Genomic DNA, 24,327 nt, shown 5'->3' with positions numbered 1-24,327 from the left:
TGTTTTTACCCTTTTGGCCACCAGAGGCCTCTATCACTCTCTATGGGTTTCACCACACCTTCAACACATCTTCCTGTCAGATATGTCCCACCTCTTATTGTTTGCATAAAGCTGGAATCTACTTGTAGGAGTAAATTGTATATTTTTAAAGGTCTCTCAGGGGCAACAGAGATGTGAGAGATAACAAACTACACAGGTCTGAATCAGTCATGACCACTTTTCAAATATGTTTAATCATGGTCACAGTTCTGGTTTATTTAAATAAAGGAGGAGGGTTAATCCGATCGCTCTGACCTCACGACGGCAATGAAGCACCCAAACTCACTGGCTAAAGTTGGCTAGCTTGCTGGCTACGTCCAGACATATGGGAAAACACCAAAGTGAATTTACGAACGCACCCCAGTCATAATTACGGGGGCGTTCCTGATGCAGGAATGCCCACATGCAGGAACGCCCTGAATCCCGGGACGCAATCACACACTATTTGGACAGACTGTCCTAAATAAATTTGGGGCAGACTCAGAAGTGGCATAATGCTGATGAAATAACCAAGGGAGCTTTACGGATCCATTATAACAGTGAGTGAGATTTGCGACTTTAGCTATAAATTGAAGCTTGCCCGCGAGGTTTCGCCAAATAAATTAAAGTACGTTGTTATCCGTAGATAGCTAGCTGATCAAGCTAATTTGACTAGCTAGCTACTGTAGTTAGCGCGTTAAGTTACCCTATTGTGTATTCGTAACTAGCTTTTCTGCTGATCCTAGTTAGTTTTCTTGTTTTGTATCTAGTTCAAGTCGCTGAATGCGTTTACAAGCTGGAACGCTTGTTTCTCCATACTGCATGCATGTCTGTTAAAAGGCAAAGACAATATTCAAAGAAGAGCTAACGTTAACTAACTAACTATAACGTTTGCTATTTTCTTTATCTAGACCCCGCCCCCTACTCAGTTGTCTTGCTAGAACATTTGCATTATTGATGTGCTGCAATGTTTCCATCCAAACATTTTAGTTGGTGTAACAGTAGTAACGTTAGCTTGTCAGAGTTGACCGATTTGACACATTGCCATACGAAATAATGATTATGTGATTGACTATTATAAGCTGAGTTGATGTACACCTACATAGAGTTCTAGAGTGTAGGTTGTACACTATCAGACATCAAATGAACTTACTGAAATTATTTCCTAGTGGTCTGCTGGGATGGCTTCTAAGCTCATGGACAGACTGCGACGGACACTGTTCAAAGAAGGAGAAGTAGTCTCTAAGGAGCCAATTGATGTAACAGAGGAACGTTTCCCAGAGAGTTCTGAGTTGGAGGACGATACAGAGTGTCTCTCAGAGCGGCTTGGGGGAACACTCTGCTTCGATGGGGAGAGCGCCCTGGAATCCGAAGACCCAGGTGAGGCCTCAGGACCAGACAGTGACTCAGACTACCTTGGAGAGTCCATAGAGGATGGATTCAGCAGCACAGGTATTGTAGACATTATAATTCACAACAATGATCTCCCATATAGCAGGCAGATAGCTGGTGGGATACACTTATCCAGCACCGTGAGCTGTATGTCTTTGCATAAACATTAATGTACTATACTATTAGTCAACTGAAACTATCTGACCAGAATAAGAATAGCATTCATTCCACTGTATTCTGCTTATTTGAAACCGCAAGTTTCACTTCAGGTTTTTCAGTCTGTGCAAACGTGAGCTTTCTCAGTTTTAGATGAGTGGGCTGAGGGCCGTGTTAGCTGAGCTGACGTGTATCTGCCTTTGTTCCTCAGACACCAGCCCAGTGGGCCCGTCTCCTGGAGGCTCATCCCTGCTCACACGTCAGCTGCAGGATAGCTGGAGGAGCTTAAGATTCCGCAGTGTTCCTCAGAAGCTGGTGTTTGAAGTGACTGATGCCAGTGTGGTGCAAGAGAGCTCCTCCAAGTATGTGGTAAGTGTGAAACAGCAGAGATGAATGTCTATTGCCTGGCTTAGCCTGTGTGTCATCTTGTTGACAGTGTACCACCTCCTCCTCAGCTCTACACCATCCATTTGATCCAGTCTGGAATGTTTGACGAAATCCCTGCCGCCATCACCCGGCGATACACAGACTTTAAGCGCCTGCACAGCTGCCTTCGCCGCCGTCACAGGGACAACATGGAGCGCGTTGGTTTCCCCCGCAAGAAGCTGCGTAAAAACTTTGTGGCTGAGACCATCGCCAAGCGGAGCCGGGCGTTTGAGCAGTACCTGACCCACATGCACTCGCTGGCTGAGCTGCGGCGCTCACCCACCTTCCTGGAGTTCTTCTACTTGGGTGACCTGCAGGCTGGCCAGATGCTGATGCGTGTGGGCCGTTACCAGGAGGCCTTGGGCCCTCTGCTCAATGGCCTGAGGCTCCAGGAGAAGCTAGGCTGTGAGGAGCAGGGAAAGCAGCAGCCCCATCACCAGCAGGGCACCCACTGGCTCTTCACCCTGTTGGCCCTGGTGACCTGCTTCCAGGAGCTGGAGCAGCTGGGGGAGGCCCAGGAGCACTGTGACCGAGCCCTGAGGGACCTGGCCCCCTCACCGGAGGCCCTGCAGCAGCACCACTTTCACCCACTGCTCATTCCTCTTCTCCAGACCAACGTCAGACTGTCATGGAAGATCTCTAAGGATAAGCGGCAGTGGGAAGTGCTGCTTCAGGAGATCCAGGACTCTGGGGCTGATACAGGGAACCAACCCAGCCTGAAGGAGTACCTGATAAAGGAGACCCTGGTGGAGAGCGAGGGAGACACTAAGGCCAAGCTCAAACGGGAGAAGGCCACTTAACCCAAAGATAATGGTGCTCATAGTTATGAGGAAAGCATTTCATGTAACCTGGTAATGAGGGATTTGGTCTCTAGTCTCTTGACATGCATTTCCCACAGCACTCAGTCTGAACTGTTAGACATTCTAATGAATACACTCTACCTACCAAGTCATGCACAAATAGCAGAAAACAATGGCATGTTATAATTGTCTATAAAGTTCAAATTATTTGCTTGATTGTTTTACCTTGTAAATTGTAGACAAGTCATTTTTAATCACATTTATGATACAGCTGCTTGGAAATAACTTTGTATTAAATGTGTATTTTTCCAGATGTTAAAATAGGCCACTATTTCAAAAATACTCCTGCTTTTTAAAACCTTTTCAATTATGCCATTCACTCTTATTGAGATTAACTTTAGGATGACAAAAGGATAGAACATGAATTTAAGTTTGCGCAAGTTAGTCATTTTCTTGTTTACACATTAAGGAATGAAGGGAAAACCAATGTCTGACAGCTATTGACAACACTTCTATTTGTTAAAACAAGACTTTTCAGCAAGGAATTGTAATCCTTCTCAATAACCCAGATGTGTTTATATTGCTATAGTATTATGCAGCCTCTGTACCAGATTTTGATTTGAGTCACTTTAATGTCAATAGACTTACATAAGGGAAAATGCAGGTTTGTTTCCTTTCATATGCCATAGGGAGGAGCCTAATAAGAATCTGAATGCACCACTGGAAGTGTGTTTTAGACAAGAGGTATGACTTAACTATGTATTTTTGCCATACTGCAGGCAGGTCCTGTATCACTAATGTTATTTCAAAGCAGACCTACAATCCTGTGAGAGCAGGGAGGTAAACCTTTTGTTGCACTCTGAAATAGGCTAGTCTACATGCTTGAGTGACTATTTCAAACTAACCTAAGAATTATTTTCTCAATCGCCTAGATGCAACATCTTTCTCTGAAAGTGCCTGCCTTGCACCTTTGAACTCTAGCCTTAACATTTCACTGTTTCTTTGTATACTAAAATGATTGGATTATGTATTTTGTTTAATAAATATATCCCACCAAAAAGTTCTTAATTTTTTATTTGGAAGATCTGGCATGTTATAAAGAAGTTAAAACACAGTTAAAATCAAATATTTTTACTGAGGCCTGTCCGAGAACAATTTCTCAGTGCAATGGAGACGCTTCTCTAACCAGTCCAATGGCCCTGAGACAAGTGTTCCAAATCACATGCATGCTTCAGACACTCAAACATTGTGGTACTCATGTGCCTACTGTATTAATCAGTGTATATAAATACATTCATATAAAGGATGGACGTGTTGCTTCCTGCTTTGCAGGAATCAATTTCCCATAATTTCCTCATCTGAGGTACGTCTGTCACAGCAACAGTGCAAATGCCATTAATAGATAGCTGTGAGGACAAACGACCAAAAACATGGGGAGGATCTCAATTCCATTCCTCCTCAAAACCCATTGTCAGAGGGGAGGGACCTCTGGGTTTTGAGAAGATGACGCAAGGTATGCAATTGAGATATTGCTTCAGACTACTGGAAGTACTGAAGGGGCCCTTGAAGAAAAACATTGATTTACAAAGAACCCTACAGCAGTAACTCAGTCACAACTAAGAACATTGCCACTATGTTTAACACATGATGGATGTATAGGCCCGGCAGACTCTTCCAGTCTATGGCAGTTAGACGGGACATCAGGGTTTGTTGAACATCTGGTGGTTTCCTCCAGCAGCACTGGGGGTTACACTAGCTGCACCAGCTCCTCCTGACTGGACATCCACGAAGCCCATCCTCTGCCTCCTCTTCCTCTGCTCCGTCATCTACACAGAAAACAGTGCAACAACACACTGTCAGCCAGGCCAGGGTCATCCTGCTCGAAACACTAGCCTATATCATTAGGACATCAGTTCACCTAATTGTACACCAGACTTGTTTTTTCTCCCTAATAGATCATCATTATACAGGTCATGTGACTTGCCCTGGATAAGATATCCTGTGAATACATGTATTGTCTTGTGTGCTGTGTTATCCGGGAACCAGAAACAAATATTGTGTATGCACTGGCAAGCTCCGTTTCGCCTTCACCTGTTCTTTGAGCTCTGTTAACTGTCCTGTGAGTTGGCTGACCACGTTCATAGTGGACGTCAGTCTGTCCTGCAGGTTCCTCATTTCATTCTGCTCCCCGTCTCCATCCGTCACCACCAGGGACATGGCCTGCATGCGGGGGAACCAGTCCAGGTTCTTACTCTGAGGAGACATGTAGAGTCAGTGGCAGTGCTTCTCCTAGCATTAGATGACCCCAGAGACAAAGGTATCTAATGCTACTTACAACAACGAGATGTTGTAAAATGGTTTCAGTGAGAAATAGCGTAGAGGTGGGTGTGTCCCCAATGAAACTAGAATCAAAGCAGGTTACTTTACCTTTATCATGAGGGCCACATAACTCTCTGGACCTGTGTAGTCAGTCTTGTTCTTCTCACGAACAAGCACGATGAAATACAGGTAGTTCCAGATGTTGTGCTCCAACTTTATGTGTTCCTCAAAAGACACCGTTTTATTGTCAAACTTGTCCCTCTCCAGACCTGCAGGGAGAGAGCTTCAGGTTGAATGTCCAGAATGCAGAAAATGAGCCAATATAACAGTCAAATCTCAATTTCTTACCACAGATGAAGCAGGTGGTCTTGAGGACCTCCTCTTTCTTCTGTTTCTCACTACGCAAGTCAGCGAAGGTGTCGATGATGACACCAAAGATCAAGTTGAGTACGATGATGATGACAATGAAGTAGAAGAGGAGATCGTAGATGACGCGGGCTGGGAACAGTGGCTCCTGCAGGGTATGCAATGACGTCATTAATGACACGTTTTCAAATGTTCGCTCGTAATACAATGTACAGTAAATATGTTGGTTTGTGGAAAATTTGTGCTCTTTGACATGATGTGATACTGATTGTGTATGAGATGGATTGTAAGTATAGCAAGAGTGTGTTGCATCTTCGTTGTTACGTTTTTGGAGGGCTTGCGTAGCACATCTCCCACCCCTCCACCGTTCCTCAGCCCGTGGTTCAGCACGGTGACAATGCACATGAGCAGAGTGTCACAGGCCCGCTCCGAATTGTTCTCCTCTGCAAAAACGTGAATTATTTATCTACGTACCCCTCACACCAGACTCCAAGTACATGATATTTGACAATTCCTCATCTGACACCCATCCAAACTAAATATTTTTCTTCTTTAACCTTTATTTCCTATCCAAACCTGTCACATGATGAGGGTGACTTAAGAATCAAAGCAGCAATAGATGATTTAATAAGTAGAGATTAACCATCAGGTTCAGCAGGGAGTCCTGCCTCGGCAGTGCAGCTGACTCCATCTCCACTGCAGGAGTTCAGGAAGTCCTGTGATGCCTCCTCATTGCCATGTCCCCCTGTAGAAGAGAACCCAATCACCACCCTATACCATACAACCCTATACCATACAGCGCAACCCTATACCATACAGCGCAACCCTATATCATACACCAGGGCTCTCCCTGTTCCTGGAGAGCTAATGTCCTGTAGGTTTTAGCTCCAAACCTAATCTAGCACACCTGATTCTAATAATTAGCTGGTTCATAAGCTGAATCAGGTTAGTTACACCTAGGGTTGGGGTGAAAACCTACAGGAGGGTATCTCTCCAGGAACAGGGTTCGAGAGCTCTGCCTTACAGGTTTGATTGACCATGTCTTATTGTTCCTTCCATACGCTGACTACTAGTAGAGGCTATTTGAGTCTCTGATGGTCCAGTACCTGAGTCGATCTGAGGCAGAGGGTCCACCTCCATGATGAAGTCGTTCTTGAGGCAGAGGAAGCCCACAATGGAGAACAGGTAGACCAGGATAAGGGCTAGCAGGGCAGTGAGCAGGATGGAGCGCCCATTCCGGGTCACACTCTTTATCACGTTGAACAGGGTCTCCTCTCGGTAGATCAGATCAAACAGCTGCACACAGAACAAAGGTACCATGCTTTTAGAGTAGACATACAGTAGGGGAATCCTGCCAGGGTTATCTACTGTATGTAAGGGTCTGTACGTGTATTTAGATGTATGTGCATGCCAAGGAATTTATTGCCAGGTGATTGGTCCTGAATGCCAGTAATATTATTAACATATATACACAGCTCAAAGAAATAAAGGGAACACTAAAATAACACATCCTAGATCTGAATGAATGAAATATTCTTATTAAATACTTTTTTCTTTACATAGTTGAATGTGCTGACAACAAAATCACAAAAATGATCAATGGAAATCAAATTTATCAACCCAAGGAGGTCTGGATTTGGAGTCACACTCAAAATTAAAGTGGAAAACCAAACTACAGGCTGATCCAACTTTGATGTAATGTCCTTAAAACAAGTCAAAATGAGGCTCAGTAGTGTGTGTGGCCTCCACGTGCCTGTATGACCTCCCTACAACGCCTGGGCATGCTCCTGATGAGGTGGCGGATGGTTTCCTGAGGGATCTCCTCCCAGACCTGGACTAAAGCATCCGCCAACTCCTGGACAGTCTGTGGTGCAAAGTGGCGTTGGTGGATGGAGCGAGACATGATGTCCCAGATGTGCTCAATTGGATTCAGGTCTGGGGAACGAGCGGGCCAGTCCATAGCATCAATGCCTTCCTCTTGCAGGAACTGCTGACACACTCCAGCCACATGAGGTCTAGCATTGTCTTGCATTAGGAGGAACCCAGGGCCAACCACACCAGCATATGGTCTCACAAGGAGTCTGAGGATCTCATCTCGGTACCTAATGGCAGTCAGGCTACCTCTGGCGAGCACATGGAGGGCTGTGCAGCCCCACAAAGAAATGCCACCCCACACCATGACTGACCCACTGCCAAACCGGTCATGCTGGAGGATGTTGCAGGCAGCAGAACGTTCTCCACGGCGTCTCCAGACTCTGTCACGTGCTCAGTGTGAACCTGCTTTCATCTGTGATGAGCACAGGGCACCAGTGGCGAATTTGCCAATCTTGGTGTTGGGCTGAACGTCCTGCACGGTGTTGGGCTGTAAGCACAACCCCCACCTGTGGACGTCGGGCCCTCATACCACCCTCACGGGGTCTGTTTCTGACCGTTTGAGCAGACACATGCACATTTGTGGCCTGCTGGAGGTCATTTTGCAGGGCTCTGGCAGTGCTCCTCCTTGCACAAAGGCGGAGGTAGCGGTCCTGCTGCTGGGGGTTGTTGCCTTCCTACGGCCTCCTCCACGTCTCCTGATGTACTGGCCTGTCTCCTGGTAGAGCCTCCATGCTCTGGACACTACGCTGACAGACACAGCAAACCTTCTTGCCACAGCTCGTATTGATGTGCCATCCTGGATGAGCCGCACTACCTGAGCCACTTGTGTGGGTTGTAGACTCCGTCTCATGCTACCACTAGAGTGAAAGCACCGCCAGCATTCAAAAGTGACCAGGAAGCATAGGAACTGAGAAGTGGTCTGTGATTACCCCCTGTAAAACCACTCCTTTATTGGGGGTGTCTTGCTAATTGCCTATAATTTCCACCTGTTGTCAATTCCATTTGCACAACAGCATGTGAAATTTATTGTCAATCAGTGTTGCTTCCTAAGTGGACAGTTTGATTTCACAGAAGTGTGATTGACTTGGAGTTACATTGTGTTGTTTAAGTGTTCCCTTTATTTTTTGAGCAGTGTATTTGTGAGTCATGAGTGTTACTCACCAGGAAGCTGTAGAAGAGCTCATGGACACAGAGCCCCAGGGTGCTGGTCAGAACATAGGCCAGGTGGTAAAGGAACTCCACGTCCATCACCATCGCACGGTAGCCCATGATAAATGTCCCGTTGTTGCCCACAAAGCTCACCACAAACACTATCTTATTTATCAGCTGTGGAGTGGAACAGATGAACAGTCATGGGATCACCATGCTTTGAAAGATGATATTCAGGGTTGGGTATGTTACTTTCTAAATGTAATCCGTTACATTTACCTGTCCAATATGGTAATCAGTAACATAACATTTGGATTACCCAAAATCAGTAATGTAATCTGATTACATTCCGTTACTTTTAGATTGCTTTCCCCTTAAGATGCATTAGAAAAAGACAAAAATGTATGTTACCAATTAAACAACATCTATTGCAGGATAAATCAATGTAAAAGTTTACATAGCTGGCCATATGTGTTACATTTTACTCTATGGGTTGGTTATGTAGGCTTCTTCTAACCCATCGCTTTCTACTACTACATAATAATACGATTAAATTACATCTTTACATCAATATATATAATTTATAAGTCTAAAAATTGATGTAGCAACTACAGATAACCCCTATAAGGCTATCAAAATTGTGAGTTTGAACATGTGTCCATTAGGTCTATGGACTGATTTTTTTCCCAGCATGATTTAGATTGAGCAATAAAAGCCCCACTTTTATTCCATAGGTTGGGATCCTCACTATACAGCTGTTACAAGAGCACATTATTCACTGGTTTCAAAAACAATGATTGATAGGCAGCTTAAACTTCTTCAAATCAACCATTATTGGGTTCAAATACACATTTAGATTTCTGAACAGCCATCCACAACAACCACAATCCATAAGGCACAAATAGCTAAATGAGAGAGCAGCAGTGTGATTCACATCAATGCGCTATGTAGATATCAATAATAAGTGATATCAATATCGCTGTAGAATGCACCATTGCTCTCATCCTTACCTCCAAGCGTTTATTCAAGTTGGATAGTCTTTAGATGCTGACAGCAGTTGCAACATTGGAAGACATAGCTTGGACTGTAGCCTACAAAATACTATTCCTATATATTTGGTGTGTCATCAGTGGTCTCTGACTTGTGGTCAGACTTGCTCAGGTGGAACAAACTTAAACTTGCGCCTTTTTTCAATGCTGATTTGAATGTCATTCAGAAAACAGAGAAGGGTCAAATATTGTTTTCCGCAAACATCCTTTCTGAATTTAAAAGTAATCCTCAAAGTAATTATCTGTAATCTGATTACAATATTTTTGCTGGTAACGGAATACAGTTACCGTTTTTTTGTAATCCCTTATTCCGTTACTCCCCAACCCTGATGATATTCATCAAGGTGTGGTATAGGGTTGTGATGCATGACTCAAGTGGAAGTTAGAATTCACTCATAAAGTGAAGCTTACATTGAGGGTGCCCAGTAGGATGAGAGTGGGGCCGATGCCGAAGCAGTATATGGAGCGCAGTATGAGGGCCACAGTGAAGGGCCTGAGGCCGTAGCGTTTGGAAAACATGCCCATGACAGACAGACCCAGGAAACCCCAGAACAGCATGGACAGCATCGAGTCATCTATTGCACCTGGAGGACAGCAATCACATTGGAATCATCAATATATAAAACATTTACATGTCTCAGTTTCTCATAATTATTGTCTTCAATAAGTACAGAGGATAATGACTACGGGCGCACACACACACACCTTGGCCTGAGTCGTAAGGGTAGAAGAATGCGATGATGAGGTTGATGAAGACGGCCAGGTTAAAGGAGATGCTGCCCCAGGTGCTCATCCTGCGAGAGAACCAAAACAGCACCGGCATACCTGAAACACAAACAACACTCTCCAGTCTTCTTCTATCATCAAACAGCATGGGATAGAGAGGAAACGTTGAGGCCAGTGGAAAATATCTACTGGATCAGCCGAGCCTGGCTTACTGCGCAGCTTCTTCTGCCACTCCATCTCGTTGTGGAGGAAGGAGGCCTGCTGGAAGAAGTGTGTGACCTTGCTGCCCTGCTCGTCCTGCTCGGTGGTGTTGAACACACGGAACTTGGACTCCTCCGTCAGGAACTCACAGATGGGATGAATGGGAAACACGATCTGCTCCATGCTGCGGTCCTCACGCACAATCTGACCAGATGAGAAGGGACAGACAAGTTAGGACAGGGGTCTTTTGGTCCTCTGTAGCTCAGTTAGTAGAGCATGGTGCTTGCAATGCTAGGATAGTGAGTTTGATTTCCCATGACCAGCTGTACATAAAATGTATGCATGCATGATTGAGTCGCTTTGGATAAAAGCATCTGCTAAATGACATTCATTTTTTTGACTGTTGTTATATTATTATCATTCAATACATTTTGCAGTGGGCACTTCAGTTGAACTGAACTATTTACAATTTGAAAGATTGACTACTGTAGTAGGGGTGAGTTGAGGAAGAAAGGTAGACACCTCTATCTGTGAAGTGTGCTGCTCATAGAACTCCAGTGGGTCCTGCTCCTCGCTCTCTACCGGCACGGTAGATTTCAACATTTGAGAGAGAGGCCGATTGTTCAGGTTCAACTGCAGGAGGTCAACAGGACAAACATTAACAACAACAATAATAATACTAAAGAGCACTATCAGTGGATCTGAGCAACCTAGCTTTCCCCATTCAGCTCGTTTCAATTCTACCTCCACATGATATACTTAAAGCAGTAAAACATGAGAACCCGGGGATTATCGTGTGATAACTCTGTTCGCTTCAGGCCAGGAACAGCTTTTAGGGAGTTATTACACGATAATCCCTGGTTTCTAGGGCCTTATTGCTTTTATAAAATGGTTACCAAAAGATTTAAAAATATGAAAAGACATTTCTTTTATTAAAAACATTATTTTAATGAGTAAATTTGTTTTTGCATTCTAAAATTGCTACCCAAGTGGGTTGGTTAGTTATTTTGTCATGTTTTGACCCAGTAGTTAAAATGATTCATTCTATTCATTCGACGTTGCTATGCTAAACAAATCATTGGAATGTAGCTAGCTAAGCAGATATTTAATGATAATGATTTATTAACAGTCCAACATAGGCAACAACTATTATGGTTGGCGAGTCCAAAGTTAGTTGGTGATGTTAATAGTGACATTTCTGTTGATGGCACACGAGTGGAAGAACTGTCCATGGTCCTGGTTGGTGACAGCCAGTGTTGTTTGCCTCTTCTTTGGCAGAGAATGGGACGTCCCACTCACAGCGTTGCCGGTTAAAATGGCACTCCAGCGCTTTATGTTCTCCATGTTAGGGGCTGCCAATAACTATTGAGCGAGCTCTCACAGCCATTATTTCCCTTGCCTCCATGCACGCATTGGATGACTTTTGCATTCTGAAGTTACTTCCCAAATGGACTGGTCCTTAGTTATTTTCTCATATTTTAACCAGTCGTTAATTCTAATCATTCTATTCATTTGACATTACTATGCTAAACAAATCATTGGCACGTAGCTAGCTATCAGAGATTCAATGATGACGAGACAAATACTTCAATAAATTATTATTTAAGAGTCTATTGACACAGCTGTGCGTCAATCTCAGGAACAAAAATCTGTCAATTTAAACTGCATCTCAATCCTCATCAGGCTATTTCAGCCATCCGCTACAGCTCTGTTTGTCAGACCAGGAGACATCCCAAAACATCTGTAGCATCCAAACGGTTTGGCCTACTAATATGACCATATTATGACAAACGCGATGGTCTTCTCCGTTTTGCTCTATGACCCCCACAATTGTGAAGGGACTCCTGTGAAGGTAACCAGCTACCAGTTTTAAAAATGAACTGAAGTATGGAGGCGTTTGTGTGTCCAAAAAACACAAATATTTCCTGAGCTTTCTTACATCTCCTAGATATAGGACAGACACTTCAAAACCTTATTCCTTATGATATTATTGACCGTCTGTTTTTCCATTTATGAATGTGTTATTCAATGTGTTTTATAGTACTAAAGCCCAAATGCAATATTTTATCCCCAAAAAATGTTGTACATCTTTTTTTTAAACCTACAGGGGTCCTAAAATGCTAAATCAAACACTAAATGATCCATGGTATGACCATCTTAAAACAATTCCACAAGTTAGCTTAGTAGAACCCCCACCCCAAGGTAGACTTTTACAGGTTAATACATATTCAATAGGCCTACATAGGCTGGTTAATGAATTCATGGATTCAATAGGCCTACATAGGCTGGTTAATGAATTCATGGAATGCTGAGTGTTTACGGATTCCATGGCGAATTATTCTTTTCACTATCATTCTTGGGATAACGGAGATATTGCATTTGTAAAATGATACATTGTTGCACAGGTCATAGAGCCAGACATTTCTGGCATTTCCCAGAGGGAGATGAAGTTTATGAATTTCCTGCTTGGGCTGCAGGACAGTGGATTTACAACATTAACACATCGTGGTATTTTACGGGGTTGTACCACAACACCCGCATATCAACCAATCAGCATCCAGGATCCAAACAACCAGTTTCATAATACTCTTTAGTCTCGCTTTATGCTGAACCATTTTCAGGCATGCAAACAAAGCACAGATATGAAAATATCCCCATGTAACGCTAAAATCCGTTGTTAAACTAAGTTTGCAGTGAGTCACTGCTGCCATGAATGCGAGCAGCTGCAGCACAGAAGTGCAGAGTGAGGCAACTTCCTCTTCTAATGAGAAGACCAGATATGCTGAAGCTTGCCTTGAACAAATACCCTGACTTCAAATAAACACATACTAGAATGTCTGCAAAGAATTCTGCCCAGAAGGGAATGAAAATACAAAAGTGATCAAATGAACGCAACAGCTGACAGAGAGAAAGGGACATTCAACCCAACCCCTCTGAATCAGAGAGTTACTGTTCATTTTTTAAATTGTTTATTTCACTTTTGTTTATGATCTATTTCACTTGCTTTGGCAATGTAAACATGTGTTTCCCATGCCAATAAATCCCTTTAAATTGATATTGAATTGAGATAGAAAGACACTCACCATAGAGGATATGCCCTCCTCTCCCTCCTTGGTCCTCTTTGCAGGTTTCAGCAGATTGAGCAGGATCTTATTGTGCCTCGCCAGCTGACCAAAACATGACCCACAATCATAAGCATAACATGTGAAAGCATTATTCTCTAACATGACCTTATTACGTTATAATAGGAGTGCATATATATATATATATATATATATATATAAAAATATACACTCCATTACTCTGAATGGGAGAGTTACCTGGAGTGCCAGGATGTAGATGTTGTGGCCGACCTCTTGAGGTGACACCTCTCCACCTTGACATTCACTCTCCTGCTGGTAGGCTTTCTTTATCACCTTCACCTGGGGACAGTGTGACACTAATGTTGACTGGTGTATTCTGTAGTGTGCTGCACTTTGATATGTGTATACAATTGCCGTTTTAGAGGCTAGTTAGTATAAAAAAAGTGAGGAGGAGAATGAGGAGAAAAAAAAGAGAGAGCGAAGAAGAAATAGAAATGGGTATTTGCTCTGACCAGTTCCCGAGGTCGGAGGTTGAACAGTATCCTCTCTGCATTCTCGTTGTCATGGCGACTTTCCATCAGAGCCAGTAGCAGCTTGGAGGCGTTGTCCTGGAAACAGAGACACAACACTGTCACCGACCATGTCATTTCAGAGTGGGGACACAGACGACTGAGTGAGGACACAGACGACTGAGTGAGGACACAGACGACTGAGTGAGGACACAGACGACTGAGTGAGGACACAGACGACTGAGTGAGGACACAGACGACTGAGTGAGGACACAGACGACTGAGTGAGGACACAGACGACTGAGTGAGGACACAGACGACTGAGTGAGGACACAAAAATCTGTAAAAGAGAACAGTAGGTGAAATGAACCTTGAGCTGCAGAACCATCTCCATGCGGTAACGACACAGAGGACTGATGTCATTCAGTATGAGGGCTGTGATGATGTCGATGCCATTCGACTCATGGGTCACTATACAAGTCTACAAAAACAAAGCACACCTAGAAAGTTATTATCATTTTGTCAAAACAACCCTGTGTTATTTGTCTGAAACCTAACGGAACTTTGAATCAACCTCATTCCTGGCGGCATTATCAAAGTTTCTGTTTAAAGTAACAATTTCCGTAGCACTCTGTGTGTGGCTATCTGACCTGGTTCTCCTGGCAGGGGCCCTGGCAGTACTCTGTGTGTGGCTATCTGACCTGGTTCTCCTGGCAGGGGCCCTGGCAGTACTCTGTGTGTGGCTATCTGACCTGGTTCTCCTGGCAGGGGCCCTGGCAGTACTCTGTGAGCGTCTCCAGGGTCTGGGTGATGAGTTCCACGTTGCTCTCATTGATGTAGAGGCCCAGCAGACCCAGGCCTCCGGTGGTGCTGCCACACATGATGTCCAGGAACTGCAATGTCTCACATACCAGGTTGTAGTTGGTCTTGTTGTTCTGGCAGCGAAGGAAGTTCTGGGAGGAGGATGGTCGGACAACAGTATTGTAGGGTCAAAAGGTCAAACAGACCATAACATTTTTATCACCCCTATCTACTAGCTACCTCTCAGGGGAGTTTCTGTATAATGACATCAGTCTGTTTAGACCTCAGCAGAGAGCAGTATTAGCAGTATCAGCTGTATAAGTGGTGCTTGTTCTTCCTCTCACCTGCAGATCCTGGTTGTGGTTCTCACAGAGCAGCTGGAGGAAGCGCAGGATGGGTTTCATAATGATGATTGCAGGGCCCATCTCGGTCTCCACTTCCTTCTGCTCAGGCTCCGAAGCCAGGGCATTGACCTGGGCGATGGAGGGGGCCAAGAGAGGCAGAGTAGTCGCAGGTAGAACCAACCCACCAGAGCCTGTCAGGAACAAATACCAGGGAGGGCACCATGAATAGAGTGAAGTGACAGTTCAAACACACCAACAATATCCTTACCATATGCTTATGTAGCCATTGACACAGAATCATTGTTTTTCATAAAATGACATTCACTATTTTTTTATAATCACTACAATCTAAACCTGCATTTGACTATCTAAGATCAGAGTAGTGTCCCGCTCACTGGTCTCCAGGTCTTTGTTGTCATTGGCTTTGTTACTCATCTCCCCCACGCTGACTGATACGTTGGCCTTGATATCCATCTGGGCGTTTTTCATCCGGTCGTGGAGGACCTTGAAGAACTTCTCAGACTTGTTGTCCCCCATCATCAGCTTGTAGAAGGAGTTCTGAACGGCATTCACAGAAAGGAAGAGGATCAGTGCATTATTATAAGGAAGGAATCACCATGCACCTGCTCCGTACAGTAGGCTATATGTGTTACATCTAACCTGGATCTCTGTGTTGCCCCCCTCCAGCAGACATATGGCCAGCTGGATGCTCTCCTGGAAGATCTTGTCGTTCTTGGTGCTCATGACGAGGTCAGTAAAGAGCTTTGTGCCACCCTCCCTGTCCAGGCGACACTGGACTGATGCTACAGCCATCCAGTCTCTCTCCTGCTCAGCACCTACACATTAACACACGGTAAATATATACACAATCCGGAACGATCATGTTATAAGCCTAATATAAACAAACCTGTTACTCCAAGGTCAACCAGATCTCCCTTGCTGTTCTTCTTGTTGGTGAAGAGGTAGTTCTGTAGCAGCACCTTCCTCAGTGTAATGCCCTGATTGGACAGGCATTCAGTCACACAGAGACATGGTTAGCATACGCTCACTGAATAGTTTCTTACCCAAATAGTACCTCAATAAGCACCTTCATAAAACCTCTAATAAAGTTCCAATGCATCGTTTTGATCTTAATATCAAATCATTTCTGGGTAACAATTAAGTGCCTTACAGTGATTGTTCCATTTTTACCATTTCAATTGAAAACAAATAGCTTCTTAGCAAAGAGCAATTTTTCAAGCAATCATTTTCATAGGATTGTCTGGGAGCGGTCTGAGTGGGGAGGGGAAAACTGAAACCTAGCTGTTATTGGCAGAGATGTTTGGAACGCTCTTTCTTATTGGTCTATTGATGTCACCAGGCAGGCCAAAACTCCATCTCAGCAAAACAGGCAGACATTTCAGACATGTCTTTTCAAAAAGCTCTTATACTAAAAGAGCATCATCATAATATTCACAATGTCACAGTATTATTCCAACCAGGTGTGGAAATATATACACTGAACACAAATAAAGGCAGCATGTAGTGTTGGTCTGATGTTTCATGAGCTGATGTTTCATAATAAAAGATCCCAGAATTGTTCTATACACACAAAAATGGTATTTCTCTCACAACCGCAGACCACGAGACCCGGCTTCTTTACCTGGGGGATCGCCTAAGACCAGCCACAAGGACAGCTGATGAAACTGACGACTATTTCTGTCTGTAATAAAGCCCCTATGTGGGGAAAAACTAATTGTGATTGGCTGGGCATGGCTTCCAAGTGGGAGGGCCTATGCCCTCCCAGGCCCACCCATGGGAGCACCCCTGCCCAGTCATGTGAAATCCATAGATTAGGGCCTAATTCCTTTATTTAAATTGACTGATTTCCTTATATGAACTGTAACTCAGTAAAATCATTGAAATTGTTGCATGTTGCGCTCATATTTTTTGTTCAGTATATTAAAAAGGAAATGGAAGTTTTTGACTGCACTGGGCCTTTAAATACACTCAGATATTATATTGGTTGATCTCCAAGACCTACACTGACTGGTCAGAAGTCTTTACCTTCTCGTCAAAGTCCAGTGTGCGTATGAGCATCTCCTGCAGGGTCCTCAGAACCTTGATACAGAGCTTCTCCTCTGAGCTCATCAGGGCTTTAGTGTGCTGAATCAGTCTGGGTTCGTAAAGAGAGTGTTAGACCTCATCCATACCATGCCAAAAATGCTCTTTATTGCACTTTGCAGTGAGTTTTCATGAGTAAATATTTGTATGTGTAAATCCCAGTGACTGTGTTGGTAAATAAACACTATCATCCCCACACCATAGTGACATATCATTGAGTTCAAAATGGCACCCTATTCCCTATATAGTGCACTACTTTTGACCAGGGCTTCCCTTAGGGCTTTGGTTCAAAGTAGTGCACTATGTAGAGAACAGGGTGCAATTTCAGATGCAGACCCTTACTTGGAGATGAAGCCTCCTGATTCGCAGCGTTGCCGTGCATCCGTCCCCTCCAGGAAGAGGAGTTCAGGCTGATGCAGGACGTCCACCAGAACAGACAGCTCTGCGTTCACCAGCGGCTTCAGACGCTCCTCCAGGGTGTTGATAATGTCCTGAACATCACAGCATAGATAGAGGGACAGGGAATATACCCACTGTGTCAAACACCAAACCCTCAAGAACAGGGAACAAACCAGAAAGAGACAGAGGCCAAGGAATGATGTGTAAATCGGTTGTGGCTTTGTATGGCTGAATAAAGTGATGGGATAGAGGAGGGGGAGAAGGCAGCAGGGTAATTAATGAGTCGTTTTAAGGGTCGAACCTGCAGCTTCTCGATGATGTTCTTGTAGTCCCAGGGGTTGTTGGGGGCGGAGGGGCGGCTGGAGCGGGTGGAGCTCTTGTAGTTGGGGTTGGAGCGGGACAGAGAGTTGGGAGCACTGCTGCTCAGCATGGTGGTGATCTGAGACTCCAGGTCCAGAGGCAGGGAAATGGAGCGGTTCTTCGCTGCACACACACAGGATTGGGGAAAGTCATCATTAAGTTCAAAAGGTACTCCCACTCAAACCATGTCGAAAAATCTAAAGTCATATTCACAAAGCAATGCAACCCTAGTTTGACCCGGTGTGGCTCTAAATGTAGCCCACCTCTGGGCCCTGCAGCAGGCCTGTTTTACCTGTCATAGCCAGGGTGCGGATGCAGGTCTCCACCAGGCCTCTGTGTTGCTGCTGTAGCCAGGGACATTCCAGCAGGCGCATGCTAGACTGGAGCAGCTGTGTTACTATGGTGTGGTGGGTCTGGTTACAGGCACAGAGGAAGGAGAATCACACGACGAGAATTCATGACATGTTAAATGACTACACAAATACTGTCAGACACAATACAAACAAAAACACACTCTACTAAACAGTGCATTACAGCAAACTTTATATCAAAGCCTCGGAGTAGGCAGGAGCATCAGAGCTGACTGACCTGTAGAGAGGTGCTGTTTTCAGAGAAGGGGGAGCTGAAGAAGGCATTGATGGTATCAAACACCACGTTGATGATGTACTTCTCCAGGATGGGGTCAGTCAGACGCTTCTCTCTCTTGTTACACACCTAGAGGGAAAAGAGAGCTGTTAGAGATGATGAAACTTGTGGGTGAGAGTGGTCTCACTGACTGGGGAATGAGACTTACCCTGGCCATGTCCACAGTGAAGTCCTCAAACAGTTTCCAGATGTGGTTGCTGGTGTAAATCTCCTTCATCTCTACCTCGGTATCTACGTAGCAGTGGTTCACAAAGTTCACGTAGGCAACCTTCACCTGGGGACCACAAGGGTAAACATGAACACACACACACAGCTGGCTCAGGCCTCTGTACATTTTGTAATGATAATGGTTTCCATTACCTTTGCAGTTGTATGTCTGCATATCATTGCATGCTGCTGTGGGTTTTCGAACTGAGGACGACGTTGGCTACTAACTAATTGTATACTTGCTCCATTTCGGACATACCTCTGTGATGCAGTCCTCGTGTGTGACCACTCTCACCACGTCCTCTAGGGGCAGCAGCGAGGTACATTTGATCTCTGTGTAAACGTTCTTTCCCTCAGCGCAGGCAGATAGCAGCTCTACCAGAGAGATGTGGTAGCGCAGGGGGCTGTGCTCCTGAACCCCCTCCCTGGACTCTGCCATCAGCTCCAGCATGGTGGCAAATGATGCCTTGTCATTATAAAACACCACTACATCCTCACCAGCGTTGGTTAACTAGAGGGGAAAGCAAGCACACTGTGTGGGATAAACAATTACATCATTGCTGATATGATTAATGTGGCTTGTGAGTGCTTGGAGGTGGTTCATCTGTTATTTTTCAATTACTCATCCGGGTTTCGCACAAATATTTGATTGTAAGGCAGACTAGATGTTTCGCTAAGATTTGATAAACATTTAAAAACTAAAGTCTTATTTACATCTTTTCGAGGATACCATACAATGAAGAGAGTTCAAAGCAAGTTGCGTGGGAGGTTGTCTTACCTCCGTCATGATCATGTCCTGGCACTTCTTCACGTACTTGCCCTCGGCCTTGATGATAGTGTGCAGGAAGTTCAGGTACTGGACGTGGCGTCCGTGAGTGGCCAGGCAGTGGATGAAGTGCTGCAGCACGTTCTCACTGATCTCTGTACACAGCTGGTAGTTATTGCTGAAGATGTGCTGCACCGTCTCTGCCTCCATGAGCTGGGGGGAGGGGGGAGGAGGACATTCAGTCTGATGAAAACAGGACGGATGGAAGTAGAAAAGGCAATAAAAGCTGTGTGTGATTTCACTCACTCCTGGGTTGAGAAAGAGACTGAGGTTCTTATGGAGGAGCATCTGGTTCTCCAGGTTCCCCATGCAGAACTTCTGCAGGAACAGGTGAGTGCACTTGATGATCCCCTGCATCTTGGTGTCATGCTGAGAACCAGGAAAGTGCGTGAGAGAGAGCGAGACAGCGAGGTAACGTTAGTATTGGACTATGTGTTTGGTTGTCAGAGTGGGGGTAAGGCACAGCTCACGTACATCCCTCACCTGATCGTATGACACTTGCAGCAGATCCAGCATCACTTTGTGGGCTCCCATGTTCTTCAGAAGTCTCTGCTGTTTCTTCCACACACCCGAGCTGCACATCTTATTCAGACGCTCCAAGATCTGGGGTAAAGAGAATGTCTTCAGAAATACGGCCAAACACTACTCAACAGTGCAGTATTATTGATTTTGTGTTGTACATATGTTATGGTAGAGTAGTGTCTAATAATTGGACCCCAGGAAGAGTAGAGGGGATCTGGAATAACACACACACACATACATATATATATATATATATATATATATAGTTGAAGTCAGAAGTTAATATACACCTTAGCCAAATACATTTAAACTCAGTTTTTCACAATTCCTGACATTTAATCCTAGCAACAATTCCCTGTCTTAGGTCAGTTAGGATGACCACTTTATTTTAAGAATGTGAAATGTCAGAATAATAGTAGAAAGAATAATTTATTTCAGCTTTCATTTCTTTCATCACATTCCCAGTGGGTCAGAAGTTTACGTACACTCAATTAGTATTTGGCAGCATTGCCTTTAAATTGTTTAACTTGGGTCAAACATTTTGGGTAGCCTTCCACAAGCTTCCCACAATAAGTTGTGTGAATTTTGGCCCATTCCTCCTGACAGAGCTGGTGTAACTGTGTCAGGTTTGTAGGCCTCCTTGCTTGCGCACGCTTTTTCAGTTCTGCCCACAAATTTTCTATGGGATTGAGGTCAGGGCTTTGTGATGGCCACTCCAATACCTTGACTGTGTTGTCCTTAAGCCATTTTGCCACAACTTTGGAAGTATGCTTGGGGTCATTGTCCATTTGGAAGACCCATTTGCGACCAAGCTTTAACTTCCTGACTGATGTCAATATAGCCACATAAATTTCCTTCCTCAAGATGCCTTCTATTTTGTGAAGTGCACCAGTCCCTCCTGCAGCAAAGCATCCCCACAACATAATGCTGCCACCCCCGCGCTTCACGGTTGGGATGGTATTCTTCGGCTTGCAGGCCTCTCCTTTTTCCTCCAAACATAATGATGGTCATTATGGCCAAATAGTTCTAGTTTTGTTTCAGCAGACCAGAGGACATTTCTCCAAAAAGTACAATCTTTGTCTCCATGTGCAGTTGCAAACCGTAGTCTGACTTTTTTATGGCGGTTTTAGAGCAGTGGCTTTTTCCTTGCCGAGCGGCCTTTCAGGTTATGTCAATATAGGACTCGTTTTACTGTGGATATAGATACTTTTGTACCCGTTTCCTCCAGCATCTTCACAAGGTCCTTTGCTGTTGTTCTGGGATTGATTTGCACTTTTTGCACCAAAGTACGTTCATCTCTAGGAGACAGAAGGCGTCTCCTTCCTGAGCGGTATGACGGCTGTGTGGTCCCACGGTGTTTTTACTTGTGTACTATTGTTAGTACAGATGAACGTGGTACCTTCAGGTGTTTGGAAATTGCTCCCAAGGATGAACCAGACTTGTGGAGGTCTAAAAAAATAATTCTGAGGTCTTGGCTGATTTCTTTTGATTTTCCCATGATGTCAAGCAAAGAGGCACTGAGTTTGAAGGTAGGCCTTGAAATACATCCACAGGTACACCTCCAATTGGCTCAAATGATGTCAATTTTCCTTTCAGAATCTTCTAAAGCCATGACATCATTTTCTGGAATTTTCCAAGCTGTTTAATGGCACAGTCAACTTAGTGCATGTAAACTTCTGACCCACTGGAATTGTCTGTCTGTAAACAATTGTATTGTGTCATGCACAAAGTAGATATCCTAACCAACTTGCCAAAACTATAGTTTGTTAACAAGAAATGTGTGGAGTGGTTGAAAAACGAGTTTAAATGACTCCAACCTAAGTGTATGTAAACTTCCGACTTTAACTGTGTGTGTGTATATGTATATATATATATATATATTTATTTTTTTTTAAACGTGACAATGGGACATGCTAGCAGGATAAAAGAAACACACATCTTTAACTTTCTGGTAGTTCTCATTGCTCTTATCCGACTTCTCTTTTTTGGGGGTCGCAACCTCTGAGGCCATCTAAAAGGAAATCAGAAGTACAATTAGTGAGAAGTAATTTGTAGCTACTACATGTTATTACACACTTTCTTATCATAGATGGAGAAGACGTATCTCACCCTCACCTCTACATTCTCTTTTTTGTCCTTCTTGTCTTTCTTCCCCTCCCCTCCTCCAGAGCTGCTCTTCTTGTCCACCCAGAGCTCAGACTTCTCCACCATGGTGCGGAGACGGTCAAGGTCGCTCTTTATCAGCTTGTAGTTATCAACATCCTGGCCCGAGATCAGCAACTGGACCTGAGGACAACATGGAGACAGAGTGAGTGTCAGAGAGACGGTGACTGAGAGACCAGAAGATAACACAGATATAAATTATATGTATAGACACTGTATAAGAAAGGGAATAGCAGATACGGTACCAAGTTGGAGTGCAGGTCATTATTGGCCGCACCTTTGTTTACCATCAGTGATTGCAGATAGTTGTGTCTCCTTACCTGTTTGAATGTGTGCAGCACCTCCTGTCTCTGGCTGAAGTGTTTGAAGAGCAGCTGTAGAGCCCCAGAGACCAGAGGAGGGTAGTCATGCATGGTGAGATGGATCAGCACCCTCAGGAACATACGACCTCCCTCATCATCCACCTCCAGAATACTGTTCCCCTTCCTGACAGGAGGACACAGTCACAGGTTATCATAACAACACACTAGGGCAAAACCATAACATATGCTGGGAGGGTCTACAGTGCTGTACTGAACCTACCCTACACCAAACATGGCCTCTGCCTGCTCTCCTATGTGCTGCAGGTTGATGGTGGCTGTTGAAAGAGAGTTAGGAATGTTGTGTATTTAGACGGAGAGATGAATACTGTATAAGGTATGGTTAGTGGAGAGCAATGGGTCCCTCAAATGGGCACTGCACTACCTGCTTGCTCCATTGATGTTGTAGCATCGGCATCTGCCATGGGATAAACATCAACAAACTCTTTCTTGAAGACAGAAAGCAGGAAGGAGAGCCGATAGTCCAGGCGGACATTCAGGATAAACTGCACATCAACAAGAGATAAAGAACAGCACTTAGCATAAAAGGGATACTTGAATGGGTCTAATTTTTCACAAGCGTAAAACTCAACAGTACCATTTCATGAGACGTGCTGGGTTCTAGTGAGTTCTAACCTGCAGGATTTCTAGTATTTTCAGCTTGGTGTCCATGACAGTGATGTCCTGTTTGTCGATGCTGTCCTTACTGCGGTTCTGGCCCTCTATGTTGGAAGCACTCCGGCCTGGACCTCCAAAAATGGACTGTTTCCTGCTCAGTACCATGGTGGACATCATCTGGCCAACACCATGGATGGAACGCTTCATGTTTTTCCCTAACAGACAGAGTGGGAGTGGCATCCTTACTACCATGGTGAAAACCATGACGGAACCCGAATCTGAACGTCTGTTGTGCTGATTTGTTTTATAAAATGGTGATGTGTGGTAGTTCTCGCATAATAATGTTAAACGCAGAGTAGAGGTGTTTCTCATTCTCTTACCACTGCCATCGTCCTGGAACATGGGGTTGATGAGGGAAGGGTTGGGGATGCAGTCGATGATTCCCAGAAGGGTCCGTGTCAACCTCAGCAGCTCAAAGAAACTGTAGAAGCCAAAGTAGATGAGGTGTCTGGCCAGGCTCACCACCTGAGGGGACAAAACATTCTAGCAGTTATCATGCTATCGGGGCTTTTCCGGGCCAAGTGGTAGAGAGCCAGAGAGTTCTCGTCTCAATACCAAATATAGGCAGCAGCGTTCTGGAGGTATTCACAGTATTGTAAGTAGAATTAGGAATGAGAAAAGAGAGAATTGATACCTCATAGGTCAGTTTGTTCTTTTCCTCGTCAGCGAAAGGCAAGTCATCATTGAGGACGTTGTTGAGGTACTCCTCCATGAACACCATGGTGTTGGCAAACTTGTTCTTCTTATTGTCTCGCGAGTCATCCATGTTGGAGTCATAACTGAGAGAGGGAAGAGATATCGAAGTATAGGAACACAACAACAATCAGTTAGATTGCAGTGACATTATGCGC

The 24,327-nt window shown here is 44.4% G+C and overlaps 2 protein-coding genes across 3 annotated transcripts in view; one reads left to right on the top strand and one right to left on the bottom strand.

Annotated features, from left to right (window-relative positions):
• The first annotated feature begins 435 nt into the window (after positions 1 to 435).
• Positions 436 to 3,260, top strand: LOC112232650 (sorting nexin-21-like). 2 transcript variants are annotated; one of them, XM_024399840.2, is made up of 4 exons: positions 436 to 578; positions 1,188 to 1,398; positions 1,778 to 1,935; positions 2,022 to 3,260. In XM_024399840.2, the coding sequence occupies exons 2-4, from the start codon at positions 1,200 to 1,202 to the stop codon at positions 2,790 to 2,792; spliced, it is 1,128 nt and encodes a 375-aa protein (XP_024255608.1). In that variant the 5' UTR covers positions 436 to 578; positions 1,188 to 1,199; the 3' UTR covers positions 2,793 to 3,260. The 2 variants fall into 2 exon arrangements, with proteins under 2 accessions (XP_024255608.1, XP_024255607.1); XM_024399839.2 differs by having other exon boundaries at positions 1,188 to 1,470.
• Positions 3,261 to 3,849: 589 nt separating this feature from the next.
• Positions 3,850 to 24,327, bottom strand: part of LOC112232649 (inositol 1,4,5-trisphosphate receptor type 3) — a 43,193-nt gene continuing 22,715 nt past the window's right edge. Inside the window, exons 20-58 of the mRNA XM_042299424.1 lie at positions 24,111 to 24,255; positions 23,797 to 23,941; positions 23,435 to 23,631; positions 23,184 to 23,304; positions 23,022 to 23,076; positions 22,760 to 22,925; positions 22,392 to 22,562; positions 22,213 to 22,287; positions 20,238 to 20,357; positions 20,001 to 20,123; positions 19,707 to 19,907; positions 19,188 to 19,439; positions 18,870 to 18,995; positions 18,665 to 18,790; positions 18,369 to 18,489; positions 18,018 to 18,199; positions 17,660 to 17,808; positions 17,261 to 17,369; positions 16,122 to 16,212; positions 15,875 to 16,050; positions 15,610 to 15,772; positions 15,215 to 15,405; positions 14,822 to 15,022; positions 14,440 to 14,550; positions 14,073 to 14,168; positions 13,798 to 13,899; positions 13,561 to 13,644; positions 11,000 to 11,110; positions 10,489 to 10,681; positions 10,256 to 10,375; positions 9,962 to 10,134; positions 8,514 to 8,678; positions 6,584 to 6,773; positions 6,121 to 6,222; positions 5,802 to 5,920; positions 5,460 to 5,625; positions 5,220 to 5,380; positions 4,884 to 5,045; positions 3,850 to 4,618 (exon numbers count right to left, since the gene is read on the bottom strand). Of these exons, the coding sequence (XP_042155358.1) occupies positions 4,493 to 4,618; positions 4,884 to 5,045; positions 5,220 to 5,380; positions 5,460 to 5,625; positions 5,802 to 5,920; positions 6,121 to 6,222; positions 6,584 to 6,773; positions 8,514 to 8,678; positions 9,962 to 10,134; positions 10,256 to 10,375; positions 10,489 to 10,681; positions 11,000 to 11,110; positions 13,561 to 13,644; positions 13,798 to 13,899; positions 14,073 to 14,168; positions 14,440 to 14,550; positions 14,822 to 15,022; positions 15,215 to 15,405; positions 15,610 to 15,772; positions 15,875 to 16,050; positions 16,122 to 16,212; positions 17,261 to 17,369; positions 17,660 to 17,808; positions 18,018 to 18,199; positions 18,369 to 18,489; positions 18,665 to 18,790; positions 18,870 to 18,995; positions 19,188 to 19,439; positions 19,707 to 19,907; positions 20,001 to 20,123; positions 20,238 to 20,357; positions 22,213 to 22,287; positions 22,392 to 22,562; positions 22,760 to 22,925; positions 23,022 to 23,076; positions 23,184 to 23,304; positions 23,435 to 23,631; positions 23,797 to 23,941; positions 24,111 to 24,255 (5,587 nt within the window). The 3' untranslated portion in view covers positions 3,850 to 4,492. The remainder of the gene's footprint in view (positions 4,619 to 4,883; positions 5,046 to 5,219; positions 5,381 to 5,459; positions 5,626 to 5,801; positions 5,921 to 6,120; positions 6,223 to 6,583; positions 6,774 to 8,513; positions 8,679 to 9,961; positions 10,135 to 10,255; positions 10,376 to 10,488; positions 10,682 to 10,999; positions 11,111 to 13,560; positions 13,645 to 13,797; positions 13,900 to 14,072; positions 14,169 to 14,439; positions 14,551 to 14,821; positions 15,023 to 15,214; positions 15,406 to 15,609; positions 15,773 to 15,874; positions 16,051 to 16,121; positions 16,213 to 17,260; positions 17,370 to 17,659; positions 17,809 to 18,017; positions 18,200 to 18,368; positions 18,490 to 18,664; positions 18,791 to 18,869; positions 18,996 to 19,187; positions 19,440 to 19,706; positions 19,908 to 20,000; positions 20,124 to 20,237; positions 20,358 to 22,212; positions 22,288 to 22,391; positions 22,563 to 22,759; positions 22,926 to 23,021; positions 23,077 to 23,183; positions 23,305 to 23,434; positions 23,632 to 23,796; positions 23,942 to 24,110; positions 24,256 to 24,327) is intronic.

The sequence above is a fragment of the Oncorhynchus tshawytscha genome, linkage group LG16, assembly GCF_018296145.1.
Source record: "Oncorhynchus tshawytscha isolate Ot180627B linkage group LG16, Otsh_v2.0, whole genome shotgun sequence".
Taxonomy (NCBI): domain Eukaryota; kingdom Metazoa; phylum Chordata; class Actinopteri; order Salmoniformes; family Salmonidae; genus Oncorhynchus; species Oncorhynchus tshawytscha.
The sequence above is the reverse complement of the archived record's forward strand: the minus strand, read 5'-3'. Positions and strand labels throughout refer to the sequence as shown.

Bases quoted from the DNA above. Each gene is read 5' to 3' on its own strand.
- LOC112232650 (XM_024399839.2), top strand. From the start codon at position 1,200: ATGGCTTCTAAGCTCATGGACAGACTGCGACGGACACTGTTCAAAGAA. The intron at 1,471-1,777 runs GTATTGTAGACA...TTTGTTCCTCAG, and splicing joins GGATGGATTCAGCAGCACAG to ACACCAGCCCAGTGGGCCCG. The intron at 1,936-2,021 runs GTAAGTGTGAAA...CCTCCTCCTCAG, and splicing joins AGAGCTCCTCCAAGTATGTG to CTCTACACCATCCATTTGAT.